The 20,873-nt window shown below is 35.9% G+C and overlaps 1 protein-coding gene across 2 annotated transcripts in view; it reads left to right on the top strand.

Moving 5' to 3' along the window:
- RALGPS2 (Ral GEF with PH domain and SH3 binding motif 2) overlaps positions 1-20,873 on the top strand; it is a 141,228-nt gene that overhangs the window by 11,810 nt on the left and 108,545 nt on the right. For both annotated transcript variants that reach the window (XM_024758742.1, XM_024758743.1), the window contains 3 exons: positions 6,682-6,823; positions 11,940-12,044; positions 13,122-13,172. In XM_024758742.1, the coding sequence (XP_024614510.1) occupies positions 6,767-6,823; positions 11,940-12,044; positions 13,122-13,172 (213 nt within the window). In that variant the 5' untranslated portion in view covers positions 6,682-6,766. Of the gene's footprint in view, positions 1-6,681; positions 6,824-11,939; positions 12,045-13,121; positions 13,173-20,873 lie in introns of those variants that run through there.

Below are 20,873 nucleotides of genomic sequence, written 5' to 3'. Positions count from 1 at the left end.
GTTTTTTCCTATCCATCAGTTTATCCTTCTTTCCTGTCTTTTGTTTTTCTATCCACCTGTCCTCCTTTTCTCCCTCCCTTCTGGCTGCCTATTCCTACTGTGTAAGCTTGGGCAAGTTACCTATTTGCTCATCTCTAAAAATGGGGTATAATATAATAACTTCATAGGGTTTGTTTTGATGATTGAGTGAATTTTTAATGAAAAAGTGCTTAGAGCAGGACCTGGATAATAAGCACTCCATAAATGTTAGCTTTTGTTTGTTATTGTACCGTTTTGTGTATTTTAATGTATGAAACAAATGATAGGGTGTCTATAAAAGGAGAAGTAGTTTTTCTTTTTTACATAAAAGCAAGTTATTTTTTAAAATAGTTATTAAATAGAGGTTAATTTAAAACTTTTAAACATTTGGACAGTCATCTAAAATCATTAATCATCCTAACAGTCTTGGTTAACATAACTGTTTCTACTCCTGACTTTACTTTTATTCGATACAAAGTTAAACAGAAACCAGGACAAGTTTTTCTACCTGGAGATAAATTAGTTTTTCAGGTACATACTACAACATTCTTACTTGCTTGCTACATGGACTAATTTTGTGATAAATTCTTTCTTTGTCTGCAGAATGTCTTTATGTTGCCTTCTCTTGGATGAGAATTTAGCTGGGTATGGAATTTTAGATTGATAGTTATTTTCTCTTGGCACTTTGAAAATATTTCATTTTCTTCTGTGTCTTTTGGTATTGTTGAGAAGCTTTCCATTTAATTCATTCCTATGTAAATAAAATGCCTTACCCACTTGTTTTTTAAATAAGTATTCTCCAGTTTAAAGTGATGTATATAGAATATGATTCTTTTTATTTACCCTGCTCAAAGTTTGTGGTTCCTGAATGTGAAGATACATGTCTTTCCCGTATCTTGGAAACTTCTCAGCCTTTCTCTCTTTAAATGTTGCCTTCTGTTATCTCTCTTCCTCTGGAACTCCTCTTAGACGTGTTAGATCTTATTCTATTTTGCATTTCTTTAGTCTTTCTTCACATTTTACATATCATTAAGCCTTTGTTAGAATTTTTGCATAATTTCATTTATCTTTTCTACTTCACAAATTCTCTCTTTAGTTGTGTTAATCTGATGCTTAATTCTCCAGTGACTCTACCTTCCTTTTCTTTTGAAAAATTTTATTTGGTTCCCTTACAAACGTCTGTCTTGCTTTTTTTTAATAAGGTCTTATTATATTTTCAGTGTCTTCTTTTAAGGCCGCTGGCTTTAATCTTTAATCTGGTTTTATAGCCTGTATCTGATAATTTTTCATCTAAAGTTCTCAAGAGATAATCCTAATGATTGTTGTGTTTCCTGCTTTTACTTGTAGTGGGTTGTTTGCTTATAGAGTTGGTAAATTTCTATTTTGAGCTTGCTGGCAGGGGGAATTCTGCATTGCCTGGGTTGAAGGAATGTGTGTGTCCCTGCCCCCGGCAACCCCCCAAATTTTGTTCCCTCCATCTGCCTTGGGTTCCAGGAGTCTCACTGGCTTGTGAACATTTTATTTAAATTTCTAGTCTTGAGGGTCTTGGGCCATGCTGGTAGTATAAATACAAATTCTGTGTCTGTGCTGGAGCATGCCTAGGATTACAAATTATCATTTTGTAGACACCCTCCACCAGCCACAGTGGTAAGCCCAGGCCAAGACACACAAGTTTCTTATCTTGCTGTACCAGAATTTTTTTTACAGACCATCTTATCACTGATTGGGTAGACTATCAGTCTCTCTGGCTTTATTCTAGGTAAAAGTGTGTGTGGATGGGTTGACGTGGGGACTGTGTATGTCTCAACTCCATTCTCATCTCTTGGTTGCTTTTTCTGTCCAACTGATGTCAAAGTCCATTTCTAAATTTCTCTTGTGGTACAAAGATTTTTTACGTTGTTTTTCAGCCATGTTGCTGGAAATAGAAAATAGTTACCATATTCTTTTAAATGTGTGTAGTATTGTGTGTATTGAGTATTTGATTGCCATTCTCCCTATACTTTTATTGTTAATTGGGCATTTATCTAATGTTATCCTGTGAATAACTGCTTTGTTCAGTCATTTATTCATCTTTCCCAGATTAAATAGGCAATTGAGGTCAGTATTGTGTTTAATGTGCCTGAGTGCAAAGATGAAAAATAATGGTTTTTCTGTTGTGTTTTGTTTTAAATATGGGTCTTTAAAATCAAGGAACTCAAAATTCATTAAGGAGAGACACATAAATATATCAATGTGAAAATATAGCAATAGAATTCTGACAGAAGAGCAGTGGAAGCATAAAAGAAGGAGACTAATGACTTCTCTGTGGGAGGCATTGGGGAGCTCTTATAACCCTGAATGTTCATCAGAACGCCTTTCTTTTTAATTTCTTTCGTAATAACTTGAACTTGTTATAAGCAAATACCAAAGACGATCTTGTTTAGTGCTATAGCAGAAATGATTTGAAGAGGCAACCACATTTTTTATTAAACTTCTGTCAAAATAGCTCAGTATCAATCAATCATGTCAAAGACAAAATCTTTTGTTGTTGTCGTCGTTACTCATCAGACTTTTGATGGCTGTAACTGTTAAAACAAAGTACTGGGGAATTTGGGACTAATCTCTAATTTTCTTAGATAAAAAAATAAAGAAGGCAGTGCAAGCTTAGCTTAGTGTCAGAAATGCTGGAAGTGCTATGATATACAGACATTTAAATCTTTGGACCTTCCACGAGTGTCATATAAAATATCTTTAACATTTATTTTAAAATAAATTTTAAAGGAGAGCCAAGCACTATAACAACTTTTAAATATTGAGTTGCAGTTATGTTGTTTTAACTTTACCCTGTTACTTTCTTTTTCTCGTGAAATTTGTAAGTTTACAATAAGAAGGTTCAGTTTCTTTTGTTGAAATTGTCACTTATGTTTTTTTTCTTATAATTGTCTATTTGAATTTTTTAATGTGGTTATATACAAAGGCATGAAAGTCACTTCTGGTTTTCACTATTGTAAATAGTGCTTGATTTAAATATCCTTTATCTATGTAGTTTTTTCTTTTTCTCCAGAGTTTTTTTTTTTAAGTTTCAAGTGTCCCAGCTTTGGCAGTTTACTATTTATTTATTTATTTGGTTGCTCTGGGTCTTTAGTTGTGGCAGGGGGGCTCCTTAGTTGTGGCATGCGAACTCTTAGTTGCAGCATGCATGAGGGATCTAGTTCCCTGACCAGGGATTGAACCTGGGCCCCTGCATTGGGAGCTGTGGAGTCTTACCCACTGGACCACTAGGGAAGTCCCCTCCAGACTTATAGTAAGATGAATTTCTGGTACTGAGATTTTAAGTCATGTGTAAGCATATCAATTCTGTATTATCTGAATGTTTCCAAAGAAATTGCAGTAATTAATTACATTTCACTACCTTTTTCCTTATAGTTGCTTAGCTCTTCTAGAGCATGTTTTGTAAAACTATTAAATGTCTTTAGCATAATATTCTTTCTTTTTTTTTTTTTTTTTTTTTGTGGTACACAGGCCTCTCGCTGCTGTGGCCTCTCCCATTGTGGAGCACAGGCTCCGGACGTGCAGGCTCAGCAGCCATGGCTCACGTGCCCAGCCGCTCCGCGGCATGTGGGATCCTCCCGGACCGGGGCACGAACCCGTGTCCCCTGCATCGGCAGGCGGACTCTCAACCACTGAGCCATCAGGGAATCCCTAGCATAATATTCTTAATGATGATAGCATAAATTATTTTAGAAAAGAACTGGTACTATGAAATGAGATTACATTAGTGAGAAGTTGTCACTTTAACTTTACCCTCTTGTTTACTTTTTTAAAAAAGCATTGGTTTCTTTGTGGGGATACCATTGAGAAAGTGAGGAGTTAGGAGACTGAATGATTGTACCTACAGTTTAAATAATCTAGTTTGTGACCTCAAGCAGGGGAGGTAAATCTACACATTTCAGATTTCCTATTTGGGGATTATATTGAAGTACTATGCCTGTTTTGGTATTTAAACTCTTTTAAAGGACAGATTAAATGTCTTTAGAAGTTTCAGAAGAGAATAGGAAATAATAAATTTCATTAAGAAAAGAGCTGTGATGTTGGTGTTTATTATGAATGATTGTGCTGTTTATACATAGCGCTAGGAAAAGTAAATAATATTAAGGCATATATTTGGCTTATCTAATTTGAACTTTTTTGTGTGCAAAGCACAGAAACGTCTTGGGGCACATATTATAAAAATATAAACCCATGCCTGTCTCTTAGGACATGAAGTGTTTTTATGGTATCATATGAGGCTTTGTTGTACTTAAACAGTATTAAATACTGACATGTAGTACATTTGTAAGTAATTATGAATAAGATTTTTGTTGAGGTATGCTTTGCTATACTTTTTTTTTTCATGTAATGGGTTTTAATATGACAATTTTCATAGGATATTCAAGTGACATTTTGATTAAAAGCAGGCAGAGAAAACTTTATTCTTTACTGTTAATAGTTTACAAATGTATTAATGTTTATTCCTGGTGTATTACCTCTTTTTCAGTAGATATTAACCATAAAATTTATATATTTGATATATAAGTTTTAGACTAAGGATACATTTTTTTTAACGATTTGATTAATTTTTCTTAACACTAGGGGGCACTGTTGATTTATGAATTCATATCTAAATTAATCAGGCATAGCATGTAGAATGAAATGAAATTATTTGAAGACATTTCATTGCAAATTGAGTGTTGCCTTCAGAGAGAATTGGGATTATCAAGTTCATTTTGTACAGTACTATAAATATAAATGATTCTTAATAAGATTCTTAATAAGAATAAATGAAGTTTATAAAATAAATACTGTAGATTGAAGGAAATTAGAGTGTTTCTATTCATTTTCATATTGGTTTTCTAAATGTTTTTTTAAAAAATCATTATTTCTAATGTAGTTCTCATTTTAAAAATTCTAGCACGATGTTTTGCTCTTAGCAGGTACTCAGGGTATATCTGAAGAAACGAAGATAAATTTAAGATGTGACTGTGAAGGCTGCTATCATTAGTAATACTTTTTAAGCATTTGAAAACCAGCAACATGTTTTGCTACATCTAGGAAACATATTTTAGGCATTCTCATTCATTATTTCTGCAGTCAGGATTTTGCTGATGCCCACCAACACCTATTTTGTGAGAGGTACATTTCTAAGGTTTTTGTCTTCTTTAATTAGAAGACTCCCTTGAATTTAAGCCTTGTGTGGATTCATTAGATAGTAGACAAAGTGTGTGTCATTATAATAGCACTCTTACCATGTGTCAGCACTGTTTTAGGTGCTTTGAATATATTAATTAATTTCTCCTCACCACAACTCTATGAAGTAGGTACTTATTGCTGTCTCTGTTCTATTGGTAAGGAAATTGAACACAGAAAAGGCAAACAGTTTGCTGGGTTCACACTTAAGCAGTTTTTTTCTAGAGTTTGTGCTTCTAAATCACTGTCCTATATTGCTTCTCCAGAGAGAGGAAACTTAGCATTTCAAGAGAATTATTATTGATATTTCAAACTAAGTTTTTAAAGTGGGTACAATTCTGTAATGCACAGCATAAGGAATATAGTCAGTAGTATTGTTAATAACTCTGTATGGTGACAGATGGTAACTAGATTATCGTGGTAGTCATTTTGTAATGTGTAAAAATATCAAATCCCTATGTGATACACCTCAAACTAATATAATAATGTAAGTCAATTACACTTCAATAAAAAAGTGGTTATAGTTTTAAATACCTAATTTATAGACACTTAACCATTTCTCTTATGAAAAATATCATAGAAATTTAAAGTTGGAAAGGGACCTTACTCTGTTTATTTGTGTCATTTTACAGAGAGGAAGAAATTCCCTCCTAGATAGGTGAAGTTACCAACACAATGATATACAGCAAGTTTTTTGTGGAAAGGGATTAGACTCTCAAGTAAACATTCTGACTTCCAGTAAAGTGGAAAAACTATGGTGGTGTGGAAGGAATATTTGACTAGAATTTTAGATGACTTGAATTTTATTCTTGACCCGTCATTTACCAGCCTGTGTCCTCAGAGGCTGTGTTTGTGTTATATGAGTATCATGATATCTTCCTTAGTCTTATTGGTAGTTGTGAAGATCAGTGAGATAATGGAGTAAAGATACTCAGTAAACTTTAAAGCCCTATACAAATAAATATATCATGTACTGTGGTATTTTTATAACATGCTCCATAATAATTTATTTTTAATTATTCGTGATATCTTTGTAAACTACATTATCAACACTGCTAAACTTATTCAGTGTGGTTGAGTTAGGGATGTCATTTAGATCTCTAAAATTTATTTCATGAGACCATATATTACTTTGCCACATGTTTTTTACACTTTTTCTTAAGACTAAAAAAGCTTTTGAATTTTTCTCACAATAAATGAAAAATTATACCGTTGCTTTGCTGATAAAGAATATAACAGCAACATGTGTTGACCACTGGCCATTTGGTGTTTCTGATCATTTGAAAATAGCATAATAGGATTGTCCTCAAACCAGATTTAGTGATTTAACTGAAGTGAAAAATAGAGTTTAGTAAATTTGAAGTATTTTATTTCTTGGCATGGTGACAGGCATGGGTTTCTTTTCTTAAACTTCCAATAAGACACACAGTTAAAGTTTTCTGTTTTTTTTTTTTACAGGAATAATAATGTATTTGTGGCCTTGGACGTGAAGCAATCAGTCTTCTGTTGCTGTTAACTAGCGTCAGGGACTGATGTGGGAAGCATGGACCTAATGAACGGGCAGGCAAGCAGTGTTAATATTGCTGCTACTGCTTCTGAGGTAAGACATTTGAAAAGTTTAGTTGTAAAATTTCTTACCTGGCATTCTGATTTTTTAAGCATTATGATTGGTCACAGATGTAAATCAGAGCTTGAGAAAAAGGGTTACGGATTTTTCAGTTTTCAAAAAACTATTTTCATTGTACCATCCATGTGTTCATTGTACGTTTTAGGAGTTCATCCCTACCTACTTCATATACTTGACAAATCATGATTACTTAAAACCCTTTCTTGGGTTTAGTTTTAAAGAATGCATAGAATTTCTTTTCAAAGTGTTTTTACATTTTATGAACCTTGAGGGCAACAGTACAAGTGGGGCAAAGAATGACATAATATTGACACTGTCAGATCCCTTGATTCCAAGCCTGTTGAAGGAGATCAAAGACCTATTAGGCTGGAATGTTGAAAGCTACTCCTGTGATGTAGCTCAGAGTGTTAAAGATGGAGATAAAGACTGAACTAGGTGCTCACCTACCCCCCCCCCCTTTTTTTTTTTGCTTTTTCTGTAAATCTAGGGTACTTGGCCTGCTTTCCTTAATAACTTTTGTATTTAGCTTCTATATTTCTCCTTAATTTTACTCTTACCATAGAGGATGAGAATAAATGTTTATGACACTTTAACGCCTTGACCTCAGAGTTCCTTGATAACTTCATTTTGCCCAAGCCAATTACTTAGGCCTTGCTGTCATTGAAAATATTCTATTCTAAGTCAGTAGTTTCAATTATTTTTCTTATTAGATGATTTCTGTATTTTTTAACATCTTTATTGGAGTATGATTTCTGTATTTTTAACTCTAGCTCTGGCTTCCCTTATGAATTTTATGAAGCATTTCTGATGAATGGACTTTTTACTTACAATATGAACAAAATCAGGTTACTTTGTTTCTGTTCTGCTGCACTACCTGTAAAGAAAATAGGCCACCCTCTTTCTCTGACTTTTGTTAGTAGCATCACCGTGTCCTTAGCATCAGAGTTCAGATCTGTAGATTTGGCATTAACCTGCTTCCCCTTGCCCACCACAGCCATTTTCACATCACAGCAGGGAGAGTCTGCTAACAAAACAGAAGTTAGAATCCTCTGTAATGTAATCATCTAGTGACATCTCATCCTGCCCACACTCAAGTGGAGAGGATTACACATTGGGGTGACCACCAAGAGATAGAGATGCCTGGCAGCCGGCTTAGAGTCTGTCTACCACACCTTATCTCTGAGATCTAGTCCTTTACTCCTTATTTCTCCTAGTACCATCTTAGTTTGGTCATTTATTATTTCTTGTCTAGAATGTTACAGTGGCCTTTTATTTTGATCTTGCACTTCTATTCCCTGCTATTTTTGGTACATTTGACTGTAATTCAATTTTAATATTCTTAAAATAGCTGTTATACTTTATTTTATTCCCAAACTGTCCATGGTTCCTCATTACCTACTAACTAAATATTAACTAAATACACATTCAGCCCTGCATTTAAGACTTCCATCAAAATGAGCCTAAATTTTCTTTCTAATGGATTTAACTGCTACTAATTCTTTATGTGAAATTTACATTCTAATGAAAGAATACTACATCTTGTTGATGTTTGTATAAACCCTTAGCCTTTTCTATTTCAAAAAATTAGGGAAGTTTTCTCCTGATTCCCTGAACAGATAGGAGCTTTCTGATTTTTGAAACTATCACTTAAAAAAAAACATTTAAAATAATTTTTCCATAAATTTATACATAGCTTTTCTTCCTCCTTGAGACAGGGATTATATATGTTTGTAAATATGTCTGTAATATATGTATATTTACATGGTATTTTTATGACCATATTTCTTGACTATGTTAAATGTATGTGTGTATATGTATAGTATATTTATGACTATGTATCCTGAAACATATGAGCTAGTATTACAGGAAACAGAACACAATTGTTTGTTAAATAAAATAGATCATTTCACTCATATAAAAAATAGTGTTGGCCTTTCTGAAAGTGGATGAATTACCTCAGAGTAATATAATTTAGTACATGAGAAGTAAGGGGGGGGGAGGGAAGTCTGCCTTTTAAATTGTCCTCCTGCTGTGGCAAGAAGATAAAATTAAAAATATATGTTTTTCTACCTTCTCTTAAAATAAAGATGTGTTAACATATCAAAATGCAAACTTCACAAATGTGAAAACCTCACAAGTACTTAAGGTATTTGATGGGTGATTGACTCCTCCTGTCTCTGCCTTCTAGACTTAACCTTTGTTTAAGCTTCTGGTCAGTAGAGTGGTGGCGAACTTTTTTCAGACATTTAGAAGTGTCAGTATTTTTTTAGTCTTGTTGTGAATAAAGAATTACCACTATGCACATTATGTCTCAGTACTGCTTAGCTTCTTGTCGTTACCAGCTTATTTATTGGTAGTGGGAAAGCAGATAGAAGCACGTCACTCATAATTTTTAAAGCCTCTACTGATGGCTTGTAAGAAGGAAAGAGGAAAATGATTACTGACTTTGATAAGCAATAAGATTGCCATTATGATTTGCTCACTTGTCTTGAATGAGTTAGAAACTTGGAGAAAATTACCAAATTATGTTTAAAATGAATGTATTTACTTGACAATATATTTATTATTTGGTAGTTATTGGATTAGTATATACTGCTTAACTGATGTCTATTTGAATGCTTAACATGAATAAATTTCTGTATTTGTCTTGGAATATAAAGTAACATTGTCAACATACTGTAAGCTAGTCTTAGTTACAGAGGTTAAGCACATGGAATAAGATACTATATATGAAATCCATTTATGAGACTTTGGACTAATGCTCAGATACATAAAGAGCTTGGAATTCATTACTCCTGTCCTCACAGCTTGATAAAAGCTGAACAAACTGAAAACCAATAACTGGTCTTAGCTCTATGAGAGAACTGATGTCACAGAGCAAATTGACAGTGATGCCCTGAAAACTGGAGAAAGGCAAATATGGAGAATCACTGTTTACCAAGAGCAGAATTCCCTGGAGCTTACTGTAATTGACAAACTGCTGGAGGCAGTGTGTGGACTAGCTTGAGAGTTAAGAACTCCTGGGGGCTCAGTTTTAGGTCTCCCTCCCCACTTTTGTGAGTTTTACCTCCAGGAGCCCCCACCAAGTTCTCACAGTGAGGTTCTGAGAAAAATCCCTCCTGTTTCCAGCAGAGGGAGGGGAAAGTAACCATTTTGAAATCTACTAGGGGGAAGTAATCATCCTAATATATGCCCAGCACATTGTATTCCCCACCTGACCTCAGGGGAGACTGCTTTACCAGAGCCTAACCTACTTGCAGAAAGAGAAATACCCAACTCAGGGCCCTCTAGCCTTCCTGTCTTACTTTCTAAGGGGAGTCTAGGGTACTGAGAAGCACCTAAGGTCACAGCCCAAGGGCACAGGCTCACTAAAGTACCTGATTGTAGGGCAATGGAATGCTTCTCCTCTTCCCACACCTTACCACCACATCAACATGGCTCCTGTATAATAGTAAAGGATCACAGCTGAAAGAACTGCAAAGCAGGAGTTTCTAGAAAAACCCAGAGACCAAAACAAGGACACTAGAGGAAGGTGAAGGCACCTCTAACCACAACAAATAGTAAACAGCATAACTCCTATACAAATAAACGTAAACCCTTGCACTAAGGGCCTATTTGCCTCAGTTTCTGTTACCCACTAAATCATGTCTGGCTTTCAGCAAATTTTAAGGCATGCTAAAAGTAACAAAAAAACATAGGCTGAGAGGCAGAGCAAGCAGCACAGCCAGACTCAGATATGGCAAAGATTTTGGAATTAACGGACTGGGAATTAAAATAACCATGATTAATAATGCTAATAGCTCTAATGGAAAAAATTGACAACATGCAAGAATAGATGGATAGTAGAAGCAGGGATATTGAAATTCTAAGAATCAAAAGGAAATGCTAGAAATCGAAAACGTCGTTCCAGAAATGACGAGTGACTTTGATTGGCTCACCAGTAGACTGGTGACCAGTAGACGGCTAAGGAAAGAATCAGTGAACCTGAAGACATGTTAATAGTATCGTCCCAAGCTGAAGTGCAAAGAGAAAATAGAATGAGGAAAATGGAACGCAATATTCAGGAACTGTGGGGCAATGACAAAAGGTGTAGCATGTACGTAATGGGGCTGCCGGAAGGAGGAGAAAGAGAAAGGAGCAGAAGAAATATTTGAAGTAATAATGGTTGAGAATTTTACAAAATTAATGACAGATCCCTTCCTTTGTAATGATTTTGATATTTAGTTGCTACTGCAAGGGAAGTAAAAATGAAGCATAATGACAGGTGCTCAAAATTGATGTATAATAGCTGATAGGTTGACATACATAATATTATACCTCTGTAAATGAAACTTTGGTTAGTTTTTTCTGCCACTGACTGTAGCCTGATATCCTACCACCGTTTAACAGAGAGTGATCTAAATGTTCTTACAGGGATGATACTCTGGTTTCAGCCAACTGATTGCAAAATACACTTTTATTTTGTAGTACAGATGAAGTGGAAATTTAACAGAAATAAGATTTTCAGGGCCAAAAGCCACCTTTTGTTCTGCATATAGCAACAGCAAATTCAAAATTAAAGCAGAAAATGCTTAAATCTGTACTATAATAAGAAGAAGAGTATCAATTGTGCTATCACAGACAGACATTCACTTAACAAACTAGACTGGGTTATTTAGTTAATGTAGTTCTGAATGTTTTCCTGTGGTTTATATTAGGAAAATAATTTGTCTTTTTCTTAATAAAAATTAGTTTTTAAAATTATAGATGGGTGTATCCTTCTCCCCTAACTTCTTTTACCCCATTTGAAAATCATTGAACTTGTTATTGATATCTTTTATTTCTTTTGGAAATGATAGGATGTCAGGGTGAGGAAACAGACAGGAAAACTTACTTGAGAACCTAAAACCCTAAAGTTGAGGTTAGATTTCAAGTTGCCCGACCCTTTTCCTAGTGCTCTTCCAAGGAAGCAATGTGTTCTGCCCAACTTTTCTACAGCATTTGTTAACTCACTTTTAGCTTCCTCAGTTTTAAGGCCGGTCTAGTTTCCATGACACTTAACTGCAAGACAGTTTTTAAATGGCTGCATTTTTTTTTTTCAATTTAACAGAAGAGTAGCAGTTCTGAGTCATTGAGTGACAAAGGTTCTGAATTGAAGAAAAGCTTTGATGCTGTGGTATTTGATGTCCTTAAGGTTACACCAGAAGAATATGCGGTAAGCCTCCCACCTCTTGTTCTCCAGTTTTTGCAGGTAATTTACATATTGGTGCAATTCAGTTAGAATTTGTAGGCCCCAACAGAGGAGATTTTTTTAAAAAAAAAACTGGATGTGGGAATCCATGGGGAGAGTAGCACAACAATGGAGCAAGCAGAGGAATGAACAGGAGAAGGTAAGAAAATCCATTGGTATTTTTAGAGCAGCTTCGTAAGTTACACTCTCAACTTGGTAAGTAATAATAAGTATTTACCTTCATGGTAATTGCTTTTGTCCCTACCAATACCACCTCCCCAAGCTAACTGTACTTTATTGACATATGTAAGAAGAATTTTTACTTTTTCCTAAATTAAAAAATTAAAGTTGAAGGCATTATTGCAGTATCATGAAGGATACCTAGAAAAACTTTTAATTCTTAACTGATATAAGTGTTCATTTATTTGTGCTATCTTTTCCCTTTAACTTGTTAGCAGAATATATTGATTTCCTGATATTGCATCACTCTTGCATTCCAGGAGTAAACTGTGTTTGGCCATACCATATTATTCCTTGGTATATTGCTAGATTTTGTTTTACATCTATAACCACAGTTGAAATAGGTCCGTGTGAAGTCCTTCAATATGCGTTGCCACTAGTGTAGAGTCAGTTACTTCTTATAAATTGGGAAGAATACCTTTTCATTAATGTCATATTTTATATTACTGTTTGAGTAGATATGATTTAATAGTCACAACAACAACACTGCTCTATGAACCAGTAGCTCCAAGGTTTTTTTTTTTAATTTGGATTTAATGTATGACCATGTTCAAATTTTTATAATTATTTTTGTTTATTTTGTAGCTTTACTTTATTTATCTCACAAAACAATATGAATAGGCATGAGATAATTAGAATTAATTATATTTAATGATATAAGGGCTAAATTTTCATTTTTTTAAGCCCTTATAAAACTGGGATTTCTTTCTGGTAAAGATTTGAGTACTCAATATGTTTTAGTACAGAATATAATTTTAATTGCAAATATATGTCACATTATGGAATGCCAAGAAATTGTAATTTTTTTACTTTTTATTTCAGGGTCAGATAACGCTAATGGATGTTCCAGTATTTAAAGCCATTCAGCCAGATGTGAGTAGTTTTAAGAACTTTCCTTTAAAATATACAAGATGGTGAATTATAGTATCCCCAATTAAGAAGTTTTAGAAGTGACAAATTACACTTTATATTAATTTTTAAATGTTTAAAGCTTTTGATGTAACTTCTCTGTGTATTACTCAAGGCCTCAAAAACTCATGTGGCATTCATAGCTATACACTGTTGAGTCATAGATAGTACTGTTTGAATCATTTTGGCTGATTTGGCTTCATCACTTTACTGAAGTATCTATTTTACTGATGAGAAAACAGAATGACATTTGTCCCCGACACACACCTAAGTGTTGGAACTGGCTTTCAGACTCTAAAAACTGATGCTTTTCCCACTCTTGTCAGGTAAGAATATTAATATGATTCTGTATCTCAAAACTAAGTCATTGATAATACCGACATATTCAGTACCATAAGATATTTTTTTAGTTCTTCTGGGAACAAAATATAGTGTATTTGTTGCAGTATTTTCAAGTCAACTATAACGTAGATGTTACAGAAAACATCTGTATCTTCAGTGGTATAGACAGTATTAGTCCTGTGTTTTTCAAGTGAGTTACTTAATGTCTGAGTATCTCAAGTCTGTCACTTAACAAAATGAAAGGATGGGCCTGAATGATTTCTGAGTCTTTGTCATTTCCACAACTCTGTGTTTTTCTAACTTTCCTCCCTTACCATGGAGGGCACCCTCAATAGAACCATTAGTTTAGCAACAGAGGAAGAGAAACAATCTAGTCTATAAATAAGGCACAAACAGAAAATGGCTTTTGTATTTAAATGATAGTAACTGAAATATTCATTTCCTCACATCCCCGAACAAAACAAAGCAAACTAAATTCTTTATAAAAATTACATTTTTTTGCCCTGAAGTTCAGCCATCTTCTCCTTAGACATATTTTTTTCCTTTTTTTTTTTTTTTGCGGTACACGGGCCTCTCACTGTTGTGGCCTCTCCTGTTGCGGAGCACAGGCTCCGGACGGGCAGGCTCAGGAGCCATGGCTCACGGGCCCAGCCACTCCGCGGCATGTGGGATCTTCCCGGACCGGGGCACGAACGCGTGTCCCCTGCATCGGTAGGCGGACTCTCAACCACTGCGCCACCAGGGAAGCCTCTGTTTTTTTCCTTTTGAATAAACTGCAATTACTATATTTCTGTTTCATACAACATTAGTACCATCCAGTAGAAATATAATGTGAACCATTTCTATAACTTTACATTTTCTAGTAGCCACATTACAAATTAAAAAGAAACAAGTAAAATTAATTTTAATAATTGTACTTAACCTACTGCATCCAAAATAATTATCATTTCAACTTGTAATCAGTATAAAAATTATTGAGGTGTTGTACCCTCTTTTTTCTGTACTAAGCCTTTGAAATTCAGTGTATATTGTATAATTACAGCACATCTTTATGTGGAGTTGCCACATTGCAAGTGCTTGTGCTTGGTTGTCATTTGTGGAGAGGGGTTTGACATTGAAGATCTAGACAGTGACTATTACTTAAGGACATAAACTTCGGGTCAGTGGGAAATCTTTATTTCCCTGGGACATCTAACAGTGCTTTGTAAACTTCATAGAAGTGAACCTTAAAAATTCCCTTGACCCCACTTCCTGATCTAATTTAACACCAACCCCACTGATTTTTTTTTTAACCTAAGTATCTTATTTATCCATTCTCTCTCTACTCTCAACACCCCAATCCAAGACACCATTGTAACTCAGCTGAATTACTGCAGTGCCCTCTTACCTGATCTGTCCACATCCACCCTGACCCTTCTAAACTTTCTCTACCCATTAGCCAAGGTAATCTTTTCAACATGTAAATCTGCCCATTGGATTCCTCTGCTTATAATGCTTCAGTGGCTTCCTGTCACTCTGAGGGTAAAGACAAACTATCCTAATATCGTCTACAGATCTCTTCAAAGTTTTGCCTCCTCTTACCCATTCCAACCTTATCTTACACCTTTTCCACCTTTTTCTGGTCTCACTACAGTGGCCTTTTAGCCCCTCTCACCACTGAGCCTGTGTACATCCTAGTTAACTGCTACTCATCCTTCAGTTCTCAGATCAAGTTTGACTTTCTCAGGTGAGCTTTTCTTCTCTTCCTACAGGCTCTCCCAGCACTTCCTAGTTCTTCACTGGACTTGTCAGTTGCAGTTTTACATGTATGTGTTGTGGTTCAACAAGTATTTACTGAGTGTCTATTCTGTGCTAGGCACTGGCTTACAGCACTGAAGAGACTAAAATTCCTGCCCTCATGCATCTTATATTTGAGTGAGGTGAACTGGCACTGTGTCATGAAAAACATGGAACAAGCCAGAAGAGGACAGGGCGGCGTAAGGGCAGTGGGAGCTGTGATTTTAGATAGGATGGTCAGAAAGGCTTCACTGAAAAGGTGCCTTCTGAGAAAGACCTGAACGAGGTGAGAGAGCAAGCCGTACTGGTGTTTAGGGGAAGAGTGTTCCAGGCTGAGAAAACAGTACTGATACTTACTACCATAAGTTTCGTTCTTAGTTCTTTCAGGAACAAAATATAGTGTGTTTGTTGTAGTATATACAAGTCTGCAATGGCCCTGGATACTTTTCATTATACTTTTATTTTATGACTTTATAATATGACTGTGTGTTGTATTTTAGAGACAAGAAGGAAATCAAGGAAGGCATTTTGTGTTAAAGGAGACTAACATTTATTATGCATCTACCCATTGTAAGCCATTTATTATGCTCACATAAGGGAAAAGATTACTGGTGTGAGGTGTGAAGCCCAGGGCAAAAGCCAGTGAGCTGCAGTGAGTGAGCACAAGGGTCTAGTAGAAAGTGAGAAACGTAGAGAGGGCTGGATGGCATGGTGCCTTGAAAACCGTTCCTCTGAAAAAGATCGGAAGGTAGGGGAGGGTTTTGAGCAAACAAGTGACATTTTCTGACTTGGGTTTTAAGTAGCTCTTCCTGACTACTGACCAGGGTATGTGGGGAGGCAAGCCTGGGGGTGGGGAGGGGCTGGTACCAAGAACTGAATCAAGGAGACCAGGTGAGAGATGAAGGTGGCTTGCATCAGGGTGTGAGGGAAGAGGTGGTGAGAAGTTGTCAGGCACTGTATGTGCAAGAGGAGTCAAGGATGATGACAAGGTTTTTGGCCTGACACCGGACACATGTAGTTGATAGTCTCTGAGATGGAAAATTGTTAGTATTGTGTTCATAGCTCCTGGGGCTGCCATTTATATAGAATAGACAGTGTAGCCTGTGGAGAAGGGCCAGAGGAGCAGGTTTTGAAGGAAGAGCCTGAGTTCAGCTTTGGACATGTTTAGTTTTACCTGCCTGTTGGACAGCCACAGAGAATGTTAAGTTACGTAACATATACTAGCATATATTTTCAGTTCAGACTGGAAGTGTAAGCTTGGGAGTTGTCAGTGTAGGGATATTTAAAGCATAGGTGAGATTACCAAGAGGGTGAATACAGATGCAGAAAAGAAGGGACCTATTTAGTGTTGAGGAGGAGCTAACAAAAGAAACTGAGAAGCAGCAGCCGGTGATTTAGGAGGAAACCTAGGTTAGTGTGAAATTCAATGAACCAAGTGAAAGACATTTTTAAGAAGGAAGGCGTGATCAGGTACAAAGTGGTGTTAATCATGTGCTTGTTTGTTTATTGCTTGCCACTTCTGCTAGGTTTTAAGCTACATGAGGACACTTAGGTCGGATAATTTTGCTTTCACTATTTTATCTGTCTGGCATGTAGTAGGAACTCAGTATTTAGAATGAGAAAATGAACAGTGTTTAGTAAATGTTTGTTCAATGAGAAAATGTCTTAAAAAATTGAAATAGGAACCCTTGGAAGAAAAGCTGTAGCACCAAAATATTCTGATGTATCCATCTCATATAATCATCAAGATTACATTAAGTCTGTCAGCGTAAACAGGACTTTGTCATCTGGCAGAAAAATGTTTTCTAATTTATCCTGAGATATTTAAGACATACAACAAGGCATATGTAATGAGATGAACCTCTCATCTCAACCTTCAGCCTAAGCAGTACTGTCGAAGCCACTCTGCGTCCTCCCATATTCACCTCTCTTCCCTCCTCCCACCAAAGGAACCACTATCCAGTATTGATCTGTATCATTCCTGTGCATTTAGATACAGATTTTCTGTAAGTATATGTATCCCTTAGCAATATGTGCTTTTGCAGGTTTCAGATTTTTTTATGTAAGTGGTATCCTGTTTTTTTTCTTCTTTAGCTTCTTATGTCTAACATCGTTGACTAGCATCCATGTTTATACTCTAGGGCATTAATTACTGAGTTGTAGCGCGTTAACATCCTTAAATTTATTAAATACTGCCAAATTGTTTTCCATGTTGTTTGTACAGATATTATTATGTGAAACTCTTGCTATTGATAACTTTAACAGAAGATTTTTTAAGCCACGATGGTGGCCAATCTAATGTATTAGTCTCATTTATTAGCATAAAATGGTGTCTACCTTATTATGTAGTTCGAATATTAACTTTACTAAAGAATGAATTATTTTTGTTAAATCCAAATTTAACCTCAGATATGAAAAGATAGTGTTATCACTGAACCCAGTAAATTTATCCTCATGTTTCTGCCCATTATACCAGTGTTCGTTCTACTTTATATATAATTTTATGTAAAACTTAAAAAACTATATATATATATATATTATGAGACTATTAAAAAGATCTTTAGTTAAGTTACACTAAAACTGTTTCAATCAAAACTCATTATTATGTGTGAATATCCACATGTAACTTTATTTCAGGTGATGATTTATTCACATTTTCTGAAATAAAATGTGTTCTAAATTTGAGCTTTGAAGATTATAGATTCTGAATCCAACTATGTGGTTTAGTGATTTTTCTTGCAAATTGGTGATTGAACCACACAGGTCTCACTCAGTTTTCTACAATAGAGGCAATTTCTGAGTTATTTGAAACTTATTAAAATATATAACTCCTATTAATTCTGTTCCCTAAGCAGGTCCCTGTCATTCTTACCAGTTTGTGGCATTCTGTATTCCCAAGTCTTTCATATCAAGCAGAATTTGTTTAAGCTTTTGTCCCTAAACTTATTCTTGACTTGTAGAAAAAAAGGGGCAGCTATAAGAAGCACAGTTGTTTTCTCAGAATAAAGCTGCTTATCTGCCTGTCTGTTACACTGTCTACCTCAGAATTGCTCAGGGAAAAAAGAAAAATTCCAAGCCTTTTATTTCCCTCTAAAAACTATTGGCCTTATCTTTGAGATGTTAAAAATTATTTTTTATTATATAGGGACTGGCCTTAGTCGTCCGTAAAATACTGGACAACGAAATCACATCTTCAAGTAAGCAGATCTGAAGCAAACATAATGCTAAGTCTGGTTTTTCTCCAACCTTGTATCACACTTGAAATTACCTCAGAGTGAAGGAAAGCAAAAGAACAGATTTCGACACTTTCTTAGTTTTTTGTTTTATGGTAGAGAAGAATAGAAAAACATGTTCACCAATGAAAATAATTTAATGGTAAAGGAAAAGTCCAGTAATTTTAAAAACTACTTAGTAGGAATATAATTACATGTTTGCTCTGGTTTTAGTTTTTAAGGTCCCCTGTCTGAGTGATTTGTACCATTTATCCACTTTTAATACCAGTCAGAAACCTTCGAGTCATTCTTTTCCCTTCTCCCTGCATCCTCTTTCCTCTGTTCTCCAGTATCTCCCGTCGATTTTCCTTCCTAAATAACTTTTCTCCCCTTCCCTATGAACTCTGAAGGGTATTTATTAAAAGAGCACAGTGTTTTTTCAGGGCTGCAGCTCATTGGCTCTAGAAGTATGAACATTCCTTAGTGCCTGTACATGGTTGCTGGGCCTGAGAAAGGTCTCAGCTCAATCTGTTATCTGTATATACTGGTGGATCCCCCTTCATCTGAACACTTTGCCCTGATATTCCCATAGTTAGTGCTACAGAAATCCTAAGAATCTTCACTTGCCCATTGTCCCAAGCAGCATGGCCAAATTTGGAAGCTTCTATGGATAGTGTGATCCCTCTCACACAAAACCAGTCTTTTCATTCTTCTCCCCTCCTCCTAATAAGTAGCCATTTCTTAGTGATAGGGACTGGAAGGAAACACAATAATATGGTTGCTGGCACTGAAGTTATACTGATTACAAGGAAGGAGAAAAGTTAGTAGCTCCATCATCTGCACTCACCCTCTGTTAATATGTCCTTACAACTCTCACTTCCACAGAGTTGCTCACTGTCTTTTTGTTCCTGTTGTTCTTTAAGTTAAACCAGTTTTGGGGGTAAATTTCCATGTACTTTGCTGCCTCTTTTTCTTTTTCAATCAGTGTCCAGCATTCACAGCTCTCTGAATGGGTGCTCAGAAAATTCTTAATTACTTAATTTCACTTCCTTTAAAATTTATTTTAAAGCCCTTTGAATCCCAAAAGATAATTTTTAGTGGCAAAACATAAAAGCAATGAGCCAGAAGAGATGCATTTTTGTTTCAGCTTTGCCATCTATAGATTGTGCCAGTAATACAACCTATTTCATATCTTCAGCCTTTCTTAAAAAAAAAAAAAATTAAATGTGTGAAATAAGGGATTTTGGACTACTTGACCTTTAAAATACCTTCTAGGGACTTCCCAGTGGCACAGTGGTTAAAGAATCCACCTGCCAATGCAGGGGACACCGGTTCAAGCCCTGGCCTGGGAAGATCCCACGTGCCACAGAGCAACTGAGCCCGTGCGCTTCAACTACTGAGCCCGTGCGCTTCAACTGCACTCTAGAGCCTGCATGCCGCGACTACTGAAGCCGCGAGCCACAGCTACTGAAGCCCACGCGCCGGGAGCTGGTTCTCCACAACAAGAGAAGCCACCGCAATGCGAAGCCTGTGCACTGCAACAAGGAGTAGCCCCCGCTCACCGCAACTACAGAAAGCCCGCGTGCAGCAACAAAGACCCAGCACAGCTGAAAATAAATAAATAAATTTTATTTAAATAAGTAAATAAAATAAAATACCTTCTAGGTCTTTTGAGAAATTCCTGGAAGTAGAATAATTTTGGGGGGTGACTTCAGAGTAAGAGCTTCAGTTAAGTGTAGCTGTCAATCAGTAATAAACAGGACTTTGACCAAAACTGCAGAAGTCTTAAGGAGGTGATAACTGTTGGGGGTGGTCATAAGTCAAGTTCTTAGAGATTGGGGGTCTCACTAGAACGTAAATTCCACAAGGGCAGAAACTTGTCTGCTCTTTTCACTGATGTATCTATAGTGCTTGAATAATACTTGTTCAATATTTGAGTTTGATGAGTGACCATTCCAAGGCTTTATCCTGTACAGCCTACAGGCATATCGTCTTCCATTGTTTATCATGTTTGGAGTTATTTTTGCAAAAGTCTGTTACCCAGTCCAAGAATGTAACTTTTATAAAGTAACACTCATTCTATGGAAGCAGAATTTTTTTCCCCTCTGCCCACAGTTCAGAACCATTTTCTTCCCTAGTATGAATTCTTCAGTGTTCAGTAAGGGCGGAAGTTTACCATAAGGGAAACACTCATTAATTTCAAGTATGAATTTTCTGGTATTTAGTTGAAGCTCAGCTCTTGTTAAAGTTTTCCCACGTTTCTTATATGCATAGGTTGCCCCAGTATGATTTCTCTTCTGATTGTGAAGGTTTTTTTTCTTTTACAAAGCTCTTA

The sequence above is a fragment of the Neophocaena asiaeorientalis genome, unplaced genomic scaffold (genome assembly GCF_003031525.2).
Source record: "Neophocaena asiaeorientalis asiaeorientalis breed wild unplaced genomic scaffold, Neophocaena_asiaeorientalis_V1.1 scaffold182, whole genome shotgun sequence".
Classification (NCBI taxonomy): domain Eukaryota; kingdom Metazoa; phylum Chordata; class Mammalia; order Artiodactyla; family Phocoenidae; genus Neophocaena; species Neophocaena asiaeorientalis.
Note: the sequence above shows the minus strand (reverse complement) of the source record. Positions and strands in the feature narration are given on the sequence as shown.